The sequence below is a fragment of the Pteropus medius genome, unplaced genomic scaffold, assembly GCF_902729225.1.
Source record: "Pteropus medius unplaced genomic scaffold, Ma_sr-lr_union100, whole genome shotgun sequence".
Lineage (NCBI taxonomy): Eukaryota > Metazoa > Chordata > Mammalia > Chiroptera > Pteropodidae > Pteropus > Pteropus medius.
Genome location: NW_024346062.1, coordinates 1,127,363 through 1,149,321, shown reverse-complemented (window position 1 = coordinate 1,149,321; position 21,959 = coordinate 1,127,363). Strand labels below are relative to the sequence as shown.

The following is a 21,959-nucleotide window of genomic DNA, read 5'->3' as shown; positions in this document are numbered from 1 at the left end:
AGCAGTCGGGCCCCATATAGGAAATGGAAAGCTATTAAGATCTTTTCTACATCCTACATGTCTTGTTCAGCTTTTTGGTGACTCCTTCCCTCATGGCAGAATATAGCTACCCATATGTTCCAATTCTGCAACAGTATAGTTCTGTATAAATCTACATTCAGGATAAAAATTTAATGAGTCGAGCATGAGTCCACTATGGCTACATAACATCTAGTACCAATGTGGTCTTCATGGGCCCAAAGAAATGATGCCCTAAAGGATCTATTACAAGGAAAAAGAGAAAAATCTTTTTTTCATTTTAGAAAAAAGTTGCCTTCCTAGAAAGTTAAAGATATAAACCAAATGTTAATAGTAGTTACTTATAGGTTTGTAAAATTGGGAGCAACTTGATCTTCTTTTGCTTATATTTTCTCTAAGTTATATTAAAGTATATTAATTTTAAAAATTAAAAGTTAATCTTAACAGCTAAACTGTCAAGTCATTATGATATAATGCTAAGTGGGGGGGGAATAAGATTTTAAAATTCTACAGTTTATATTCCTTAACTCTATAAAATACACGTGTAGAAAAATAGCAAACAAATCCAATAAAACATTAGATATCCCTAGATATGACAGAATTATATATATTCTCATTTATCATTTCCATATTTTTCAGTTCTACACAGGTATATATTACTTTCATACTAGAAAAAATTAGTTTGAGGGATGTGTATGCCCAATGGACTCAGTTTTTATGTAGGTGACTCTAATATTGTAGTTACTGTGATCACCAGATAAAAGACAGTGATTTTTGGCATTTTTTTTTCCTGGCGCTCAAACACCTAAAGAATATTACAAACTGCCAACAGTAATAACTACTACAACCATGATTTATCTTGAGGATCACTGGCCCACAAAATATTATAAAAGTTCTGGAGAATTCTAAGATTGTATCTAAGTGATGAAAACACCTAAAGAGTTAAAAAAAAATAAAGTCTGCGTGCTATAATTCTACGAATTAGGACTATTTAAGTATAGAGAAGATAATACTCAGAATAATTTGACATAAGTATATGAAACATTACTAAGTAAAAGAGGATTAATTATTTTCTGTCCTTATTAAAGAAAACAAAGAGTTTTAGTGGCAAGATGGTTTTAGCTACATCATCAGCCATGCCAAGCCCAGAAAAATATGAGCTGAAAACAAATCAAGATTCTGATAAACATAAAATTTAACATTCATTGCATTGCTATACAGTGACTCCCATGTCCCTTGCCATTTGAAAACACAAACAGTATTTTCAAATGAAAATTCTATAGGTTAAGTTTTGTCCGACCAAAACCACAAAGTTAAATTGTAAATATGGAACCCACAGAAAGGGTATGAACACTGGAGAAGAGTCTTTTCCTATTTTCCTAGAATCTTTAAATTAAAGATATCTACTTAAGACAGATTAGTGGCAATGCCTGGCTTAGAAATTTCTATAGATTTCTTTCTAGCTCTCTATATTCTGTGATAAAGTCCATAATAATACCCACCAATACAAAAAGCAGGATATTTTGTAAAATGTACCCTAATTCTAGTGAAATACTTCACTCTCCATAATATTTAACCATTGAGATACAATTTTAGTTTAATAAACAAGTATTTAAACCAATTCTAATGTTTGAAAATATATTATTCTACTCTAAATAAATTTATACTATGGTACTTGGCAATCTATGAAATAGGTATTCTTTTATTTTTAACCATCTTCAATTATTTCTACATTAACCACTTTTATTTCACCCTTAAAGGTCTTAATCACATGGAACCAATAAATTCCTCTAAACATTTCCTTAAAGAAAAAATGGAAGGAGATACAGTGAAATGGTATTTAAACAGTCATGGTAATTCTAAAAGGAAAATATTCACAAAAATGTAACAAGTTCTGAACATGAACAGTCTAAATGCAGATTTTACCAATATGGATAAAATTAAATGCTAATGTCGGTGTTTTCAGAAAACGATATCGCAATAATTGTAAAAGTATTATGCTACTACAAATGATTTACAGCAACAACTAATAAATTTAACATAAATTCCCTCTAATATGCAAACCATACATTATCTCAACACGATTTATAGGAGTTACATCCAATGACAATCCAAACTCATTTTTATGTATTTTTCAAAATAAGATTCACCATGACCATTATTTTAGATTATAGTTTTACATCCTCTTTAAATAACCAAGTGAAAAATCCAACAATACACAGCCAGGTACTTTCATCAATACATAAAACAGCATTAAGTAGCGATGTTAGAGAACAGAACACAAGTTCAATCGAATCAATACAATACTAGTAAAGAGGCATCCATTTTAAACTAGTAGGAAAAAATCTGAGCTGCAAAACACATTTTCCATTTTGAATCTAACTTCTAGACAGTCTGTGTATTTTGACCTTAAAGTGGTCAAAATATTTAATATGAGTGAAGCTCATGTTCCACTACCTACAAAGGTCTAATCCAACAGAAAAATTGTCATTTAATGTTGCTGAGAGTTTTTAACTAAGTCTTTTATATATTTTGTTTAGCACATGATAGAATTATACAGATTTTCTTTTTTAAATCAAATGTGAAATTTTATATATATTAAACTCTCAGGATAATTTCTGCCTCTGAAGTGCTAAAATAGTGTTTAAAATTATACAAACAAACATCCAGTAAACAGTATTTTATTTTATGACACTCTGTGTTAATACAATAAATATACAAAACTTCCAAACCACTGAAAACATGCAACATTAGAGAGACAGATGGAGAGCACTTATATAGAACTATGACAGTCACCATGATGACAGCGCAGTATTACTCATTGACAAAATATACAAACATCCCTAGATAAATAATCCAAGTCCCAAATTACAAATCACTGAGCAATGATTTTCCAGTGTTCGAACATCAGTTTGAAATAAAACAGCCACAACTTAATATTGCAAACTGAAAAATGACATGGATGCTTACAATGTCGAGACCATTTCATGATTCTGATTCTGGGTAATGTTAATATTAAATATAAAACATGAACAAATGCCAATCTTTTGCTGAATGAAAACATGACATTTTACTAATTATTAAAAGAATAAAAATATAGGAATTTAAAACCCCTATATCTTATTAAACCAGAAGCATTGCCATCATTTTAATGCACATTTGTTTTTAAAAAACAATTTTCTTTCACAAGCTTGTATTAACCCAAATAACTGGATTTTATAACATTTTCCCCAGCCACATAAAAAAAAGGTACTGTTGGTTGTAATTATTCTTCGGTATTTAACAGTGCTACCTTTCGGGATTTCTACGGAATACAGAAATTCTTGAAAGAACCTCAGAATTTTTTTTAAAGTCTCTATGCTATATCTTTCATTTGTACTTTCAAGAAATACAAAAATGGACTTGAGATATAAATTAATGATGGACATAAGTGTTCTTATATTTATTTTGTGGTTAATGTTTTGAATGTTTTTTAAATCTATACTCAATACAGCAAACTGATGAAACAGATTTTCAGTAAGATAGATTCTGAAAAACTTGAACTGGCTTATTTGATTGAGAAAGTAGGTGGAGATTATCACTAGTCAGAAATATTCATAAAGAGCTTTAAACTCATATTCTAAATCCTATTTTCATCAAAATAAAAGAAATACAAGTATATACTTCAATACTGAAGTCCCAAATAAATCAAATGTAAACACCATCTGAAGAGATTAGCATTACTAAGTATCACTATCGTGCAAAGCTTCTTTCATAAATAGTGATAATTCACCATCCCACCCCCAGAATGAAACTCATTTTAACTCCAGATTTAGAGAGAAAAATGAAAGTGATTTAACCATTGGTGCCCATCTGATTTTTTTGTTTAAAGGATTTGCAGTCTCAAATAATATAATCCAATTGACTATCCTTACTTAAAGTCAAGTTGAATAAATCACTACCTATGATTCTGCAATCTTAAAATAGCTAATGACTTCCAAAACACAGTATCATCACCTTACAAATGTCTTTTAGTCATTTAATCAATATTAAAAATGATTCAAACTTTCAACCCAAATACACTATAAGAACGATAAGAATGAACTCCTGTGCTGCACAGTAACAATTTTAATGTTATTATATTCATAATTAATGCATTCAACTGTATATTTTCTTACTTGGTGCAAGTTAAATCTTTTATTTTTTCTATTGCTGAAAAATTTTAATGGATTCAGTCTGTCTCTAAAATTGAAAGACTGAGGTGCATTAGGGATTCAAGTATTTGTAAAATGCCAGGATCTTTTTATTTTTAATGCCATTAGAGATGAGCGGCTAAAAGAAAAATCCCTTAAATACTGTATGTTCTTTTTGGACAAGGAGTTAGGCCAGACTTTAATACCTCTGTTAAAAATTATACATACACCACCCCCCAAAAGAGCTGCCAAACACAATCTCAGTTCAATTAAAAAGAGTAGCCACGAGAATATACCAAAGATTCCATACGGTAATATTTTACTATGATATGAATACTGAAAAAAATTTTAAAAAGGTATTATCACTACTTTCTATTCCATCAATTATCTACCTTTTCTTTTGGATAATGCACTGCAAATTATATTCTTGTACTGCATCCGATAAATTTTTATTTAAAAGAAACGATTACAGAAAATCCTCTATGATTCTATAAACAACTCCCCAAACTTATAACCATAAGCAGTGCAGAACCCAAAATACTAATTTTTTTTTAATTTCAGAAATATGGTGCCCATGCAAGATCAGAGATTGATATCAAACTATCAACTACTCTAAAAAAAGAAGGTAAAAAGATAAAATTTACATTATCTACTACGAAATGCACATAGGCTCTTCACTGGTGACTGAAACTGCTAAAAAGCAAGCCAATTTAAACGTCCATAAGTCTCTGATGGCCTATTTATGTCAATATAAATAAGGAAAAAGGAATGAAGCATCACTTTACTGTTCCAATGTATAATCTTTAAATCTAAGATTCTTCAAAGAATGACTGTAACTAGTACTAAATGCATTTTTAATCATAAGTACCATATTAATTTCAGTCTCACCACTGAAATAATTTGAACATTCATCCCCCAAAAATATGGAGAATATTTATTTAGCATGTAATATTTTTTTTCTGCAGGGGGCACTAAAATATTAAGAAACTGTTAGGTAAATAATAAGACAAGGAAGTTTTTCTGTTTTTGCCCATGCATAAGTGAATTGGAAACATACATGCTGTGTTTACTGCGTGTTTTGAACATAAAAATATTTATAGAATACAGTAACTGGAGAAAAAAGTACAGTCAAAAGGTAACAGTGTATTGTTTGAAGATTCTCTAAATTTGGTTACCCTTGAAAGCATTCTGAGCTGCACTAGTTGCTGCAGTTGAAGCTGCATTTGCAGCTGCAGTCTGGACGGTTTTGTTGGACATCACACCTGTTGCAAACTCCTGTTGGGCCTTCTCAAAACTAGCACCTGTTGTGCGATATAGTCCATGTACCTACAGAGGCATAATAAAGTGGGAGAAGATAAGTGGTCACTGACACTTTTTCAGCAGCTCTTCAATCAACCTCAACATTACCCAGAGACAAAATGACTAAAATTCTAAGCATGAGTCCCAAGATCGAGAACATTAGGTACCACACTGGCACATACTATATTTAAATGTTTTCTTAACACAGGTTTATCCTTTTCATCCCCAATGCAGAAGAGATAATTATGCCTATGCCAAATGAAAAATAATTTAAAGAATTTAACCAAATGTAAAAAGCTATGTTTTCTGCTGTACCTAATTAGTTAATTAAGATATTACTGCATTATAAGAAAGTGATTTAACAAGAGACATTCTAATGTTAATACATTTACTACCCTAGACAAATTAAATATCTTATCTATTTTTGTGTTAGCTACATATATAGCACCGATCATAATTATAATCAAATGATCTTATTATTTAATGTACAAAGCACTATTCCTTCTGCTATCCACTCTGTATACCATTTAACCTTTTGTGTATGGTCACTTATAAAGGATCTACAAAGAAACACTTCTGTAAACTGTCTGTCCATACTGCATTTTCATGAGTAAGGTTCAAAAATACTCTATTAGTATATGTATTAAGATGCATAAACTATGAAGTGCATCTATATATATAACATTGGCCACTCAATACAAATTTGAGGAAGAAAATAAAGCAAATTAGAACAAATATTTATTATATGCCTACAAACTTGGGGGGAGGGAAGACACTGCACTATGATTAGGTCTAAATTAGAAGCCTGACTGGCATGCAATCAGAGCAGGTTTGCAGAATGAGGGCAGTGCACCCAAGTCAGTCCTTTTCCCAAACCTGGTAGAAACTGGTAATTATGGAGTAAACGAGGAATAAGGAAAAGTAGAATGCAGAATGAATCAAAGACATTCAAGTCAAGCTTGGATACTGGAAAGTCATTTCAAAGATAGGGAGGATAGGCTAGTTTAGCAGGGAAAAGAGATGCTGGGTTAAGTTCTAAATATTCATACATTCCACAAATGTTTACTAAATACCTACTCTAGGCCTGCGACAGCAGGCAGGTGAAGATATGGTTTGCAACTCAGGAAAGGAATGGGCCAGAGACATAGACTTGGAAACCACTGACACATAAATGGTACCTGCAACTCTGATATAAATGAAACTGTCCATGGAGACCGCACAAATTAGAAAGAGAATCAAATACCAAAGCCTATTTAAAACACTAATATTTAAGAGGTACCCACAAGAAGAAATGATTAGGAAAGGAATGGGAAAAAACAGGGACCTTCTCAGATGTCAAGGGAAGAAAGCATGCTAAGGAATGAAGAGCTGTCAGGGTAAAAGATAAAAATAGCCAGACAGTTCTGAGTTCTTCTGATACAATGGTGTGAGCAAATGCCATATTACCATGGATCCAAGTGTAAAAGAGTTAGGGAGAAAAAGAGAGAACTGATAAGCACATAAACTGGCAAACTCTAAAAGTTTTTTTTCTTCTACTAACCATAGCTCTATCATAAGTATAAAAGTAATTATATTTATTCCCTTTTCAAAACCAAATTTTCTATGGAACATTAAAGATACAGATAAATCACTTCTCTTACGTTCAAGAAAATTATCCCACAATGAGTACATACGATTAGATTCTAGAAAATGAAGTGCATTCTAAAAATCTAATAAGCCTCCTTTACTTACTAGACCATCAGAGCAATGTAATTACAGGTCCACTTGTCTCTCTCTTCCCCTTTCCCATGTTTATGGGCATGTAATAAATAAATATCTGTTATAATTTGCTTTATTTCCTTTTCTAATTTGTATTGAGTGCCTGTTGTGTTATATTTATGGGCTTCATAGTTTAATTACTTAAAATGAAATTCACATCCCAGCAGAGCAGAGACAAAATAAGGTAGGAATAGCACACACTTCTCAACAGTTTACATCTACATAGACTCAGAGAGCCACCTAGAGGGAAAAGACTACATAATATTCAGTGCCCAGTGCTCAAATACTGTATTAAACCCACTGCATCCATGTGAAATGGGTGATTATTTCAGTGCTCCAGCAAAATGATAGGCTAATTATATGAATCAACAATGCAAAAAGCTTATCATTTCCCTGCTATGTTTCACAGTGGTATCTATTGATAATTCATATTCCTTATGAAATCAGGAACAAAGTTTTAAGATAAATTACTGTAATTTAAAGAAACAACTTAAATACTTGTTATCTCTTCTACTTATGAGAACTGCATTAACCTAAATATTTAGTTCTAGGCGTATCGCAGAAAGATCACTAGGTTTGTTATCTACTGATTCTACTACTCTCCAGCTGGCTGGTCGCCACTCAAGTTTATTTCCCATAAAACAAGAATATTTGTTGCCCTGTCTCCTAAGAATCAGGAGTTCTAATTCTTAGGAGTTCTCCTAAGAATCAAATGATAATTACGTACATGTGTTACACTAAAAAAGATTAAAATTAATGTTTAAATCTCTGCAGAATTATCACAGCCAAGATGCCACCCCAGAAGGGAATCCTGTTTCCTTAACGTATCTTCAAAATGATCTTAGCGTACACTGGGGTGACACATGACACACAATTGTATACTATAGGAAGCAAAGAACTATGGTACTTTGCTTAATCAAAATAATCCACACATACAGTTCCATTAAAGCTTACAGATACCATGTCAAGAATTCATGCTTTTATTAATAGACGATCCCTGTCTTACCAAAATTATTTTAACTTTTTTTAAAAGTTGAAGAAATACAAACAAGTGAGTTTTTGACATTTTTATTCTTGTTTTGAGATTTCAATAAACTTGTGAATCCCTAAGCCTAAATTTTTCAATTAATCATTTCCTAGAAACCCTCTATGTACTCTCCTGCCCATAGATCTGGGTCAGATACCCCTTCTGTAACCTCTTAAATTACCACTCTAGTTTCACACTATTGAAATCCCACTCATCCTTTAAGGTTTATCTCAAATACTGCTGTCCTCTTTCTGCCTGAACTAACTGTGGCTCTTTCTGTTGAGAGCACCTCCAAATCTTTGTACATCTTTTAGGGATGCATATTGTCCTGCTTCTTCTGAAAGGTTTACCTACCAGTCTTATACCCCAAAGGTTTTTAGTTCCTTGAGAAGATAAGCTAATATCCACTCATTGTTACATTCCCTAAAAGACATAGTAACCTGTGGTAGAAGCCACTGAAAAATTGTTTCTTTGTCTGCTAGGAATTAAACAAATGGCCCCAAATTATCCTCATTATTTTTTTTAAAGTTACCAAATAAGTACAATACTGCTCTAGCAAACTATATCTGTTACAAAGTAAAATGTTTAGGTTGCAATTATCTGAGGTTAATTTTTTAAAAAGTGAAGTTACTACTTCAGACCTACTAGGATAGCTATGATCAGAAAAATGGTAAATAACAAGTGTTGACAAAAATGTGGAGAAACTGGAACCCTTGTACATTATTGGAGGAAACGTAAAACAGCGCAGCCACTGCGGACAACAGTTTGGTGGTTCTTCAAAAAGCTAAACATACAATTACCATATGACCACCAAGCAATTCCACTCCTATGTATATACCCAAAAGATTGAAAGCAGAGGCTCCAACAAATACTTGTCTACCAGTATTCATCATAGTGGCATTATTCACACTAGCCAAAAGGAGGAAACAACCCAAGTGTCTATTCAAAAGACTAATAACACAATGTAGTCTATACATGCAGTGTAATATTATTCAGCCATAAAAAGGAAATTCCGATTCATACCACAACATGGATGAACCTTGAAAACTTTATGCTAAGTGAAATAAGTCAGACACAAAAGAAAAATACTGTATGATTCCAGAATTAGCAGACTCACTGAGACAGAAAGTAGATTAGAGACCACCAGGGGCTGGAGAAGGGGAATGGAGAGTAACTACTATTGACTGCAGAGTTTCTACTTGGGGTGATGAAGTTGTGGAAATAGACAGTGTTGACAGTTACACAACACTGTGAATACAATTAATGCCACTGAATCGTACACCTAAAATGATTAAAATGCAAATTTTATGTTATATGTATATTTGCCATAATTTTAAAAGATTAATAATGAAATATATCAAAAACCACTGACTTGTATACTTTAAATGAATAAATTGCATATATGAATTATCTCGGTGAAGCTGTTAAAAATACACACATAAAGATGATTTAGATGAAAATATCATATGTACAGCATTATAAATACAAGCAGACCTGCCAAATTTGAAGATGCCTAGGTAAATATATAATAGTTTAGTTATATTAACCTAGATTTGGAATGTATTAAGTAACTAGCCTAGTACTTATAGAAAAGGATAACAAAATAAAAATATGGAGCAATCAAAAAAAAATGAACATACTAAGAGTACCAGCTAAGGACAGGATGTAAACGACCTGCTCAGAGGGATACGGCATGCCTATTTGTGACTACAGAAAGCCGGTAGAGTAAAATCATCAGCATTCTATCTCAGATCCAAAATAAAGCTGGGCAGGGGGAGGGGTGAACAATAACAATGCTTTCAAAGAAAGTGAAAGTCACTTTTAATCTAAGAAGATGATCCCTTTACATAATAATAGAATATTGTCACAAAGCATTTACTGTAATATACTGATTTAATAAATGAGACTTATCATTACTTTGGATTGAACAGTCAAATTCTACACCCACACACAAGAGTATTTACAGAATAACTATCTTGGAATACAAAAAAATTTTTTTAAATACTTAAGGAAACTTTTTTAAGAGGTGAAATAATCTTTTTCTAAAATTCTTCCAAAATGCCAACTATTAATAATTATTTTACAAACCCATAGACAAAAGTCTAAGAACAATTTTTAAATTTCATGGAATAATCATTCAAAACTAGGTCCCAAAAGGAATACAAATTATCTATTTATCCCTTCCATACTAAGTTATTCTAGCTCTTATACTAGCTAAAAAAAGGGGGAAATCTTGGATTCCCCTCAGATACAGCCTCCTGTGATTCATTTATTTATTATTATTTGAACCATTTATACTACTTCCCCTTCAGCCCCAAACTATTATTCAATTCAAATAGTTTACTATAGAAATATCTTTTTATAAAAACACCATTTAGAAATAATCTGAGAGAAAATTTAAGAAATCTGTGAAAAGAAAGAATTGAACTATTAAGAGTTTTAAGAAAAATATATTATTGCATTTTAATTATTTTAAATTTGGATTTTAAGATGAGGCTGGGGGAGTGGTGGGAACAAAGTTAAATTACCATAGAGCTCCTACTGGGAGCTGTACACACCAAGGATTACCTATTCCAATTATGCAAGACTTCAGAATCCCAACAAAATCCTCAAAATTGTATTTACTGTAATTGAAATAAACATATGCCATGGAGCACGTTTAGCTGGGGATGGAGACACAGAATAGCCTAAAAAGTCACAATTTTACAGTCAAAATAATGTGCACAGATAACTTTTAGAGGGCATAACTGTTTATGAAGAGCCTGACCCCTAGCGGTTATAAACTATGGCTACAGACTCCCAAAGGATTAAAAATAAAAAAATAAAAATAAAAATAAATCCAGTTTTGAGCAAGTGTGGGGAAAAAAAAGAAAAGTCAGATGTTTTTATTGAATCTCAATTTCTATCAAAGAGAAATCAATGCCATTACAATAGAAAAGCTGACTCAAATTGCATTTTAGCTTATATTATCCCCATTTATTGTACTTCATAAAATCGTACAGAAAAACATCTCATCTAAATTCCTATTTCACAGATAAAGAATATGAGATTCTGAAAAGTTTAAGAACTTGTACAGCACTGACAGACAATGAACACATATAGAAAGAGGTAACTGGTAAATCTTTAACTATGAAGTAAAAAAAAAAAAGTCAACCAAAATAGAGTACGCTGCACAATTTTCCTATCAGTGCTTTTATTTGGGAAGCAGTCATGTTTCTTTTGAATGCCTGGCACACAACAAGCACAACTCTAAATTTTTCCTTTCATGGACGGGATCCTGAAGGACTGTGCACCCAGAGGGGGCAAGGGCCTGCATGTCAAAGACTTTAGAGTGCTGCACACAGCAGCCAGTCACATAGCAGCTGTGGAACAGACACTCCCTCCACACCCTGACTCTATTAATCATCTGTGCCACATATTCCCCACCACCACCGCTGCTGGTTAAAACTCCTTCCTCTTTCTTCCCTCAGTAGATTCTTAAATGTTAGGAGTGTTTGACCCTAGGCCCTCTTCTCACTCCATATCCACTTTCTGGGCTTCATTTTCATCAAGAACTCAATACTTCCCACGTCTAAAACTCCAGCCTAAAGCTCTTTTCTTTGTTCCCAACTTATATATCCAAAAGCCTACCAAATGTTTATACCTTAATGTCCCACCAGTATTTTAAACTCTCCACATTCAAAGTTCAAAACATCCTGATGCCCAAATCTGTTCTTCTTCCTGTACTCTCTTCCTGAATGACCCACCATCTAAAAACCTGGGTGTCATCCTTGAGATTTCCTCATCCCCCACTCTCAGGACCAAGTCGAATCAATTGCTACCTGCTCATTTTCCCTTACTACAGTTACTTTATACTGTCACTTTCTTAGTTTAGACTACTACAGTTACTAAGCAGCTTCTTGCTTATCTCTCAGTCTTAATTTCTCCAAGTACCACACTCCTGCCCCACATATCTCAGATCTTTTATGGAAGTCTTTCTAAAGTTCAAATTGGATCAATTCAGCTACTCTCCTCTTTGAACCTCTTCTATGGCTCACTACCACTCTGTGGAGAAGATCCCAACTTCTTAACAAGGTTTCCTAGTTTATAAGACCCTACAGGATATACTACACTAAGGTGTTCAGTCTCATCTTCACCTGTCTACCACCACCAACAGCCCACTTTCTCCCTGTGAGACTCAAGCACCAAGTTTATTTCCCATGCATTCTGAGTTACTTTCAATTCCTCGAATATGCCATGTTATTCCCAGCAACTAGACATGAACGTGGCAACCCTGCTGCCTGGTACTACTTATCTTCTCCCTTCACCCTCATTCCCTTACTTAGTCAACTCCTGTTCATCATACCTCACCCCAAGACAATGCAAAATGACCTTACTACTAAAAAAGATCTCCAAAACTTGGTTAGCTGTCCCTCCTGTGTGCTCCCTATACTTGCCCCTATAATAGCTACTAAAGCAATGGACTGTGATGCCCATTCATTTGTTTCTCCTTCCACAACAAAATGTTAGCTCCTTGAGCTTATAGTGCAGTACCTGGCATGTAATACATGCTCTTCGATGGTTGTTTAACAAAAGAATGGAATCTGCGATATACCACAAAACTGTCTACTGTACTCTAAACTTATTACATTTCTAGTTTTATAAAGCGCCCTCAGTGATCCATCTGGAATAATAAAGGAATTTCTGAAGAGATATTATAATGGTCAGGTTTATTTGGCTAGGCTACAGTCTCCAGTTAGCAATCAAACGCTAATCTAGGTCTTGCTGTGAAGATATTTTATATATGTGATTAGCATCTATAACTAGTTCATTTTAAGAAGTATCCTGAATGATCTGGGTAGGCCTGATCCAATTAGTTAAAAGGCCTTAATAACAGAACTCAGGTTTCTCTGAGGAAGAAGAAATCCCATCTGCGGACTGCAGTTCAGCTTCTGCTTGAGAGTTTCCAATGCTTCCTGATCGCTTGCCTTATGGGTTTCAGACTAACCTAGCCAGCCCCCGCACCCACATAAGCCAATTCTTTTCAATAAATCTCTTCATTCCATTCTGTTTCTCTGATGGAACACTAATACAGGCACTTACTAAACAAAAGTATACACCAAACCAGACCCTGAATATAAAATTATAAAGAAACTAAAAAGACCAGAAAAGAAAATTAATGTTAACTGAGGCCCTGTGCTATGCAATTTACATTCATTGTTTCATTTAATCCTCACATCAATCCTATGAAAGTAGTTATTCTCATTCCTTTATTCATTCAACATATATCTGAGTGCCTATCACATGCCAATCACTGCCAGTTACTGTTTTAGAAGTGAGGAATACAACTTGAAAGCACACAGACTAGGTCCCTGCTCTCACGGACCTTGGAGTACAGGTGAAGACACTGAACCTGAGTGGTTACAGAGCCTGTCTCAGTTCACACAGCTGTATGTGAAGGTGCCCGAATTTCACCATGAGTTATATGGTTCCAAAGCTCTTGCTCTTCTCATTGAATTCCAATACTAAGAGACATGTTTATACTGGAGAGCTTAAACTGGGTACCCAGAATATGTGCACTACACAGTATATAAATTGGTTTATGCTCAAGTCCCACAGTGAATAATATAGACAGCAAGTTTCCCAAGAAAATAAAGGATGACATAATACCTAAGACATGGGGTAAGAGGTAGGAAGATTTGAGCAAGGTCCTAAAAGAACACTAGTAGGTCTTCAACTGGCAGAGAAGATAAAGCAACCTAGAAGAGGCACAGCATGAACAAAAACTGGGACAAAGGAATGTACATGACGTAAAGAAAATGAGTAGTACAGTTTGACTAGAGCAGAAAGTGTGGGTCCAGGATGTGAAAGGAACTAGCCCTATTTCCCACAATCACCACGATCCCATTCCCCACCCCATGTCCACTTCAAAAATCTTCAGCGCTGGGTTTGTATGGTTTTTTTTCAGATCAATACAGTAACAACACATAAAATGGAGTGAAGAAAGTGGGGTCAGGGTGTGACTGACTTGTAAAAAGATTCTGGATTAGCTGAGGTTGGGAATGAAAAGGAAGAGAAGGATGGAAAGATAGTTTAAAAAAAAAGTATCTAGGAAAGTGACTAAAAAAGTAATGAAAGTACTTACAGAAGTAGTGAAAGTGCTGACACAAATGTTAAATGGACTCATTTGAGGAAGTACTTAGTACCACGTCATTTATAGTAGGTACTTAACAAATGTTCCTCTAAAAAAAAAGCTTAACATTTGTATACTGTACAATTTACCCTTTTAAAGTGTACAATTCAATGGTTTTTAGTATATTAATAGTGTTGTGAATATATCATCCATACAACTGATTTTCAGAACATTTTCAACACCCCAAAAAAGAAATTCTGAACCCACTGGCAGCCCCTCTCCACCCTACCCCAGCCATAGACAACCACTAATCTATTTTCTGTCTCAGTAGGTTTGCCTATTTTGGACATTTCATGTAAATGGAATCATACAATATGTAGTCTTAATAAATGCTTTTGAATCTGATTCAGAACTTCTGGAAGGAGGGCTAGTTGAGAAGAAAATGAAGAGTTTATGATGCATTACTGTGAGCTGATGATACCAATCAACTGGAGATGTAAACAGTCACCTGAAGATGCAACCAAATGTTTATGCAAAGCATTATATCTTCTAACTCCAAGATTCTAGGTCATGCAGGTAGAAAAAGCTGAAACAATGAGGGAGGTTGAAATTCCCAAGGAAAAAGACTGCACAGCACAAAAAGCAAAGAGCTGACTGCATTTAAGATGACCTTTACTTATAAGCTGGACAAAGAAATGAAAGAGAAAGAATAGCTTCAGAGGCAGGAGAATCAACACAATTACGAAGACTGAGGAACAGAAGGAGCCACCTGTAGTGTAGAAGGTTGTAGAGTTTGAGGAGTAGGAAGACTGAAAAGACCACAGGATTTAGTAACTTTAGAAAGCTGATTTCAATTGTATGTGTGTGTAGTTCAGAAAAGTAAAAGTGTTTATAAGGGAAAATGAGTAGCAAAATTGGGACAGAAAAACAGTTTAGCCTACAAAGTTGAGAACAAAAGGCAAATGTACAAGTAAAATATTTCAAGAGCGTGAAGTGTCCTTAAATATACGGTACAGTTATTTCTACGTATTCCTTGTACATATTCTCAAGCTATAAGACAGAAAAAAATAAAGAAAAAAATGTTGTAAGGACTTATTTTCTTTAAAGTGAGACCCACCAAAAAGTCTTTATCGTTTTAAAACATAGGTGTTATTCCCAGGGTTTCTATGTCATGTTTAAGCACATACAGAATATCAAAAATATATATCCAAGCCACAGTTAAACTTTATATAAACAAATAAAAGCACTGCTTTCTCTTCCACTCTATGTAATGATTTTCTTTTAAGGTTGAGAAAACAGCCATGGGAATTCTCTAGGAAAAAGTATAGATAATTAGGTAGTCACTAAAAACAAAATTCATGTCATAACCCAGCCTGACCCTGACACCAGCTCACTTTACATTGTTCGATAAATAATTTAGTCTTTAAATTTTAAATACAAATAAAATGCACATACCACACAACAGTTTTACTTCTATTTATTAATCGGGTTAATATGTTTAATAATTAAAAAAAGAAATCGCACTGTATAAAAATAATCTAAATTTTTAAAATGAGGCTGATTCTTCAATTCATGAAAAAAGCCTTCATTTAACAGGATTTTAAAATAATTCCTTTTTACAGGAATTTAAAAATGTGATGCAATTTTCAAAAATTTGTCTATTATAACTTTTAATTGTAAAAAGTAATCCTTGGAGAGCAAACTTGCACAAGAAGAGTATCAAAATGGCTTGAGGTTACACTGAAGTAAGAGCAAAATGGGAAAATGAGAATTGAGCATGAGTTTCACTATAATCATTTACAGACAAAATGTCACTTACCTTTTTAAACATAACTAGTGAGATGACCGCTGATGCTGTGAAAAGTGCTGCTATGATTATCATCATGATTCCAACAGGAATACTTTTGTTGAGGCCAGTAAGGGATGAAATCCAACCACTAGAAAGTAATAAAAGGAAAGTATAATTAGGTAAATAAATCAACGCACACTTTTAAAAAATAACATAACGAGTAACACATATTCAGCTCTTAAGAGTTCAAGTTCTTTATGTGTTAACTCATTTAATTCTCACTGTCCCATAAGATAATGCTGTTTTTAATCTCTATTGTACAGATGAGGAACTGAGTCACAGTAATATTCAGTACTTGCCCAAGGTCACGGAGCTAATAAATGGCACAATCTGAATTCAAACTCAAACACCAAACTCCAGCCTTAAGTGTGTACCAACAGATTTTGTATTTTTTAAGCCTATGAGTTCATTATCACTTTCTCTTAAAGTTTATTTTAACCTCTGCTTAATTGTGGAAGAAAACCATAGAGCCAACAGTTAGAATCCAGAACATATAAAAAACTTTCAAAGCTCAACAGTTAAAAAAAACTTTTCAATTAGAAAACGGGCAAAAGACATGAAGAGACATTTCACCAACAGGATAGAAGGATGGCAAATAAGCACATGAAAAGATGTTCAACATCATGAGTCTTTAGGAAAATACAAATTAAAACCTCAATTAGATATGACTACACACCTATCAGGATGGCTAAAATAAAAAGAGTGACACCACCAAATGACGATGAGGATGTGGAGGCTGAATCACTAATATATTGTTGGTGAGAATGTAAAAATGGTACAGCCATTTTAAAAAACAGGCTGGCTGTCAGTTTCTTTAAAAAAACAATAAACAAACAACTTCCATAAGAACCAGCAATTATAATCTTGGCTATTTATCACAGAGAAATGAAAACTCATGTTCACACAAAAGCTTGTTCACAAATGTTCAGCTTTATTCATAATAGCCCCAAACCAGAAACTCCAGAGTCCTTTAACTGGTAAGTGGTTAAACAAATTGTGGTACATCCATACTATGAAACACTGCTCAGGAATAAAAAGGAACAAACTACTAATACACAAGACAACCTGGATGAATCTCCGGAGAACTACGCTGAATGAAAAAAGCCAAAAGTTACACACTATATGATTCCATTTTTATAGTATTCTTGAAACCACAAAATAACAGATGATGACAGATTAGTGATTGCTGGAGCTGAGGAGAGAATGAGGGCAGGATGGAAGTGAATGTGGCTATAAAAGAGCAACATGAGGGATGCTTTAGTAATGGAAATGTTCCTCATCTTCACTGTATCAATGTCAAGATCTTGGTTTTGATATTATAGCATAGTTTTGCAAAATGTTACCAATGGGAAACACTGGGTAAAGGGTACCTGGGATGTCTCTGCATTATTTCTTATAATGGTATGTAAATCTACAATTATCTGAAACAGTTTAATTTCTTTATGGCTATTTTTTATTTATTAGATTTTATTTTATTAGATATTTTTATCACTAAAATTTTGGGGTGACATTGGTTAATAAAATCAAATAGGTTTTGTGTACAATTCAATAATACATCATGTGTATATTGCATTGTGTGTTCACCATCCAAAATTAAATTTCCTTCCACTACCAAATATTTGACCCGCTTTATCCCTATTGACCTCCTCACTCCCCACTCCTTCCCTCTGGTAACCACTTTTTAAAAATCTGCTCATTTACATGAGGTCTACCTTAAAACAGGTTGTCCGGTATACACCCCTCACTAGCAGACTCCTGTGCTATTTCATCACTACATACACTGTTAAGTTCAATTTTTAACACTTTTTTTTACGTTTGCACTAAAAAGCAAAAGAAATTACTTCAATTTCATATGAATAAAAAACTTGTGCTGTAACATAAGCAGTGTAATTTTTTAACTAAACATTTAAAACACTTCCTTTCCCTCAAATGCCAAAGACTAAACACTATTTAAAAAGATAACAAAAGCTACTTTTTTCGATAACTGATTTGAAACGTCTATGTAAATGCTCTGCATGTCTATATGTCCATTAGATCTGCAAAGCTACCGACAGTTGTCTGATTGCCAATTCAGTGGTAGCATACTAAATGTTAAGTCCTTAATACACTCCAATTACGGGCTCATTTTAGTTTATATACACAGTGAGGCAAAGTTGCCTTGTATGTGCTTTTAGCTTACAAGAATTCAACTGTATGCCACTCAGTTATAAGAGGAAGAGAGGAATAATTTTAGAGATATGTACTCTTCCACCTGCCATTTCATTCAAGGAATGTTTGCTCCAGAATGTATAAAGCGAAATATAAATCTGCAATTACCTGCTAGCCTGGATTCAAATAGTCTCCGTTTCTGAAGACCCCCAACTGAGTGACCATTCTGCCATCTGAGAATGATTCTATTATTTAAAGATACATGTATATATGTGTATACAGTGATTTCGCTTTTCAAAGACATATGTCCCTGTACCTGCGTGTGTATATGAAAACATGTTTGGATACCTAAAATAGTGCTTTACACACAATAGGCGCCCTTTTCCTTAAAATCTTTGAATTTTGGTCTCTCCCTTCCATGATCCTTGGCCCTCCTACTATCTGATCACTCCTCAGTCTCCTCTTTTACTCTTCCTCTTAGTGCTCATTACAGACACACCTTATTTAAACTAGATATAATGTGCTGTTAAAAATGGGAACAATTTTCAAACAGAATGGTTTGTCCAAAAGTTATTTATGCCTTAAAAATGTTTAAATAGTAAAAAATGCAATTTTTACTTTTGTTTACTTTTGCTAATCTGACTTTTCTGTTAACTAGTTTTAGGAAGCCAAAAATTATATAGATACTAGATGAATAGATTAACTAGAGTAAATAACTTACCAGTTGCCCCAGTTGTGAAATCCTGCAGCCTGTAGTACATGTACAGCAAACTGACAAATATAGACGAAGAAGAATACAAAAAATCTGAATGAACTGTCACTCCTTTTAAAAAATAAAGCGGGGAGGGGAAGAAAGGGAAAATGTCATTTTTCTCAAATATCTTTACATTCACATGAAGACTGACACTCAAGCAATAAAAAAATAAAAATATTTTTTAAAATACCAGTGCCCACTACCTGAAGCTTGAAATTACAATACTAACATAATAATGTATGTGGACCCTTTATCCAAATGCTACATGATAGTTATTATTCCAACTTCACTCTGTCCTTTCAATTTCCAACTGCATCACAAAACATCTTGGCAAAAAACTTGTTTTCCTTTTATTTATTTTTTATTAAATAGCTTCACTGAGTTATAATTTACAATTAACTGAAAATATTTAAAATATACAATTTTATAGTTTGACATATACCCATGAACCTTTTCCAATGAAAAGAAGAACTATATCCCGAGTTTCCTTGTCCATGTGAGTAATCCCTCCCTCCCCTCCCCAACCACTGCTTTCTGTCACTAGTTTCAATATTTGAGTTTTATATAAATAGAATCATACAGTATATATTTTTTCTTGTCTGCTTTCTTCCACACGACACAATTATTTCGAGATGCACTCATTGTTGCAAGCATCAAAAAGTTCATTCCTTTTCTTTGCTGGGTAGTATTCTATTGTATACACACCAGTCTTATTCATTCACCTATGACAGACATTTAAAATGTTTCTAGTTTTTTTACTATTATAAAGCTGCTATAAGCATTCATGTATGAGTCTTCATATGAACACATATTTCCTTAGAATCACCTTGATATTTCTATAAAACCACCTGCTGGGATTTTTATTTGAATTGCATTACATCTACAGATGCATTTGAGAGATGGAGAGGTGGATGGAAGGCTCTCTCCATTTATATTTTCTACACAGTTATCATGTGATTTGTAAGTAAAGTTTAACTTCTTCCTTTCTATTGTAGAAGACTTTTATTTCTTTTTCTTGCCTGTTTATACTGGCCAGGACTTCCACTACAATATTGAAGAGAAGAGGTAAGAATGAAGATCCTTATCTTTTCTTGATCACAGGCAGAAAGCTTTGTCCTTCACCATTAAGTATGTAGTCAGCTGTTATAGTTTGTCAAAGATGCCTATTATCAAGTTGACAAAGGCTTCTTTTATTCCAAGTTTACTGAGTGTTTTTATCATGAAAAGTGATTGTGGGATTCTGTCAAATGCTTTTTCTACACCAATTAAGATGACCATACAGTTTTTCTATTTTAGTTTGTAATATGGTAAATTACACTAATTTTCTAATGTTAAACCAACCTTGAATTCCTGGGATAAGCTCTACCCACTTGATTATGACATAGTATCATTTTAACATATTGTTGGATTTGATCTGTTTGGCAAGATTTTACTCCATTTTACTCCATTTTCTGTTCATCACAGTGACTATTCCAACCTCCAAAACACATTTTTCAAGGCCCTTAACATTTTAACTTACTCAATCTCAGCATAAAACTATTTCCTTCATCAGGGATAAAAATGGAAGCCATATAAATAGACCTCTTCAACTACCTACTCCCTACAATGACTAAGTTTATATATACCATGAACCCTCCTTACTGCTTATCTGTGAAGAGGCAGCATCTCTCTTTTCAAAACATTTGCATAAGAAATTTTTACTCCATTGTTCTAGGTCCTCTGGAGCATCATACTTCAGTTGTTACTGATCTTCTCCCCTTGTCTTCACCTCTTTCACTAGGTTCTACTCTTCAGCGTATAAACACATACAAATCTTTCTCATCTTCAAAGAGCCCTCCTTTAACCCTGTCTCCACTGCTAAAACTTCTACTTCCTCTATCTCCTTCCTTCCCATCAATAATACAAGTTTTGAAGTTATAATACTGATTTCCTCTACTTCCCTCTTCTCATTCACTCATCCACTGTAACTTGACTTCTCCTCACATATTCCCCTCCAGAGGTACATCAAAGTCACAGGCAATCAATTTCCAAACCAAATTTCTCAAGCCTCTCTTTACTTCTTCTTGTGGCATTTGACACTGAATATCTTTCTTAGACACTCTTTGGCTTTGGCTTCCGCAATACTGCTCACTTGTCACTTCTCTGCTATAAACTGATTCTCAGTCTCTTAATTCGAGATCCGCCTCCTTTACGTCATATTGTAAAACTTTTTCTACTGGAACACTCCCTAGATGATTCTTTTATCTTTTAATGTTTGAAAACCACTGACCATAGGAAGAAGTCCAAATAATGTAACACAACATATAAACCTCATCATGATATATACGTACAACCCCTGCTACAGCTACTCTAAACTGGAGGAACGTGTCTTGCTATCTCAATGCCTTTATTTATACTCTGCCTAGAATGCCTAACACAGTCCTCTTCTCTGCCTGGCAAACATATACTCAGCTTGTAAGATGAGTCACTAGGTCCACCTCACACTCAAACAGAGAACAATTAAGTTCTACCTCCTAGAAAGAGTAGAATCCACATTTACTATTTGGAAGTCTCCTGTAAGGAAGATTTGTCTCTTCAGCTCCATTTATTATTTGTTTTTCAGCAGTATAGATTCATGGATAATTATTTTACTCTCTGGGTTAAAATTAAACACTATAATTATTTTGTTGCTCAAATTTGTTCAGCTTTAGCCTTTTAGAACTTGTTTACTTAAGCACTTGTTGTACATTCATCTCATAGTTTCCCTGTCCCAGCTCTAGAATCAGCCATTTCTCCGAAACTCAAAAAAGCAGATTTTAATGGTTCATAAATAATGTTCTCTA

At 33.8% G+C, this 21,959-nt stretch overlaps 1 protein-coding gene across 2 annotated transcripts in view; it reads right to left on the bottom strand.

The window, feature by feature from the left end:
• Positions 1-1,690: 1,690 nt before the first annotated feature.
• SCAMP1 (secretory carrier membrane protein 1) overlaps positions 1,691-21,959 on the bottom strand; it is an 83,755-nt gene continuing 63,486 nt past the window's right edge. Inside the window, exons 7-9 of one of the 2 annotated variants that reach the window (XM_039874891.1) lie at positions 19,105-19,206; positions 16,206-16,323; positions 1,691-5,516 (exon numbers count right to left, since the gene is read on the bottom strand). In XM_039874891.1, the coding sequence (XP_039730825.1) occupies positions 5,352-5,516; positions 16,206-16,323; positions 19,105-19,206 (385 nt within the window). In that variant the 3' untranslated portion in view covers positions 1,691-5,351. The remainder of the gene's footprint in view (positions 5,517-16,205; positions 16,324-19,104; positions 19,207-21,959) is intronic. The other variant, XM_039874893.1, reaches the window with a different exon arrangement.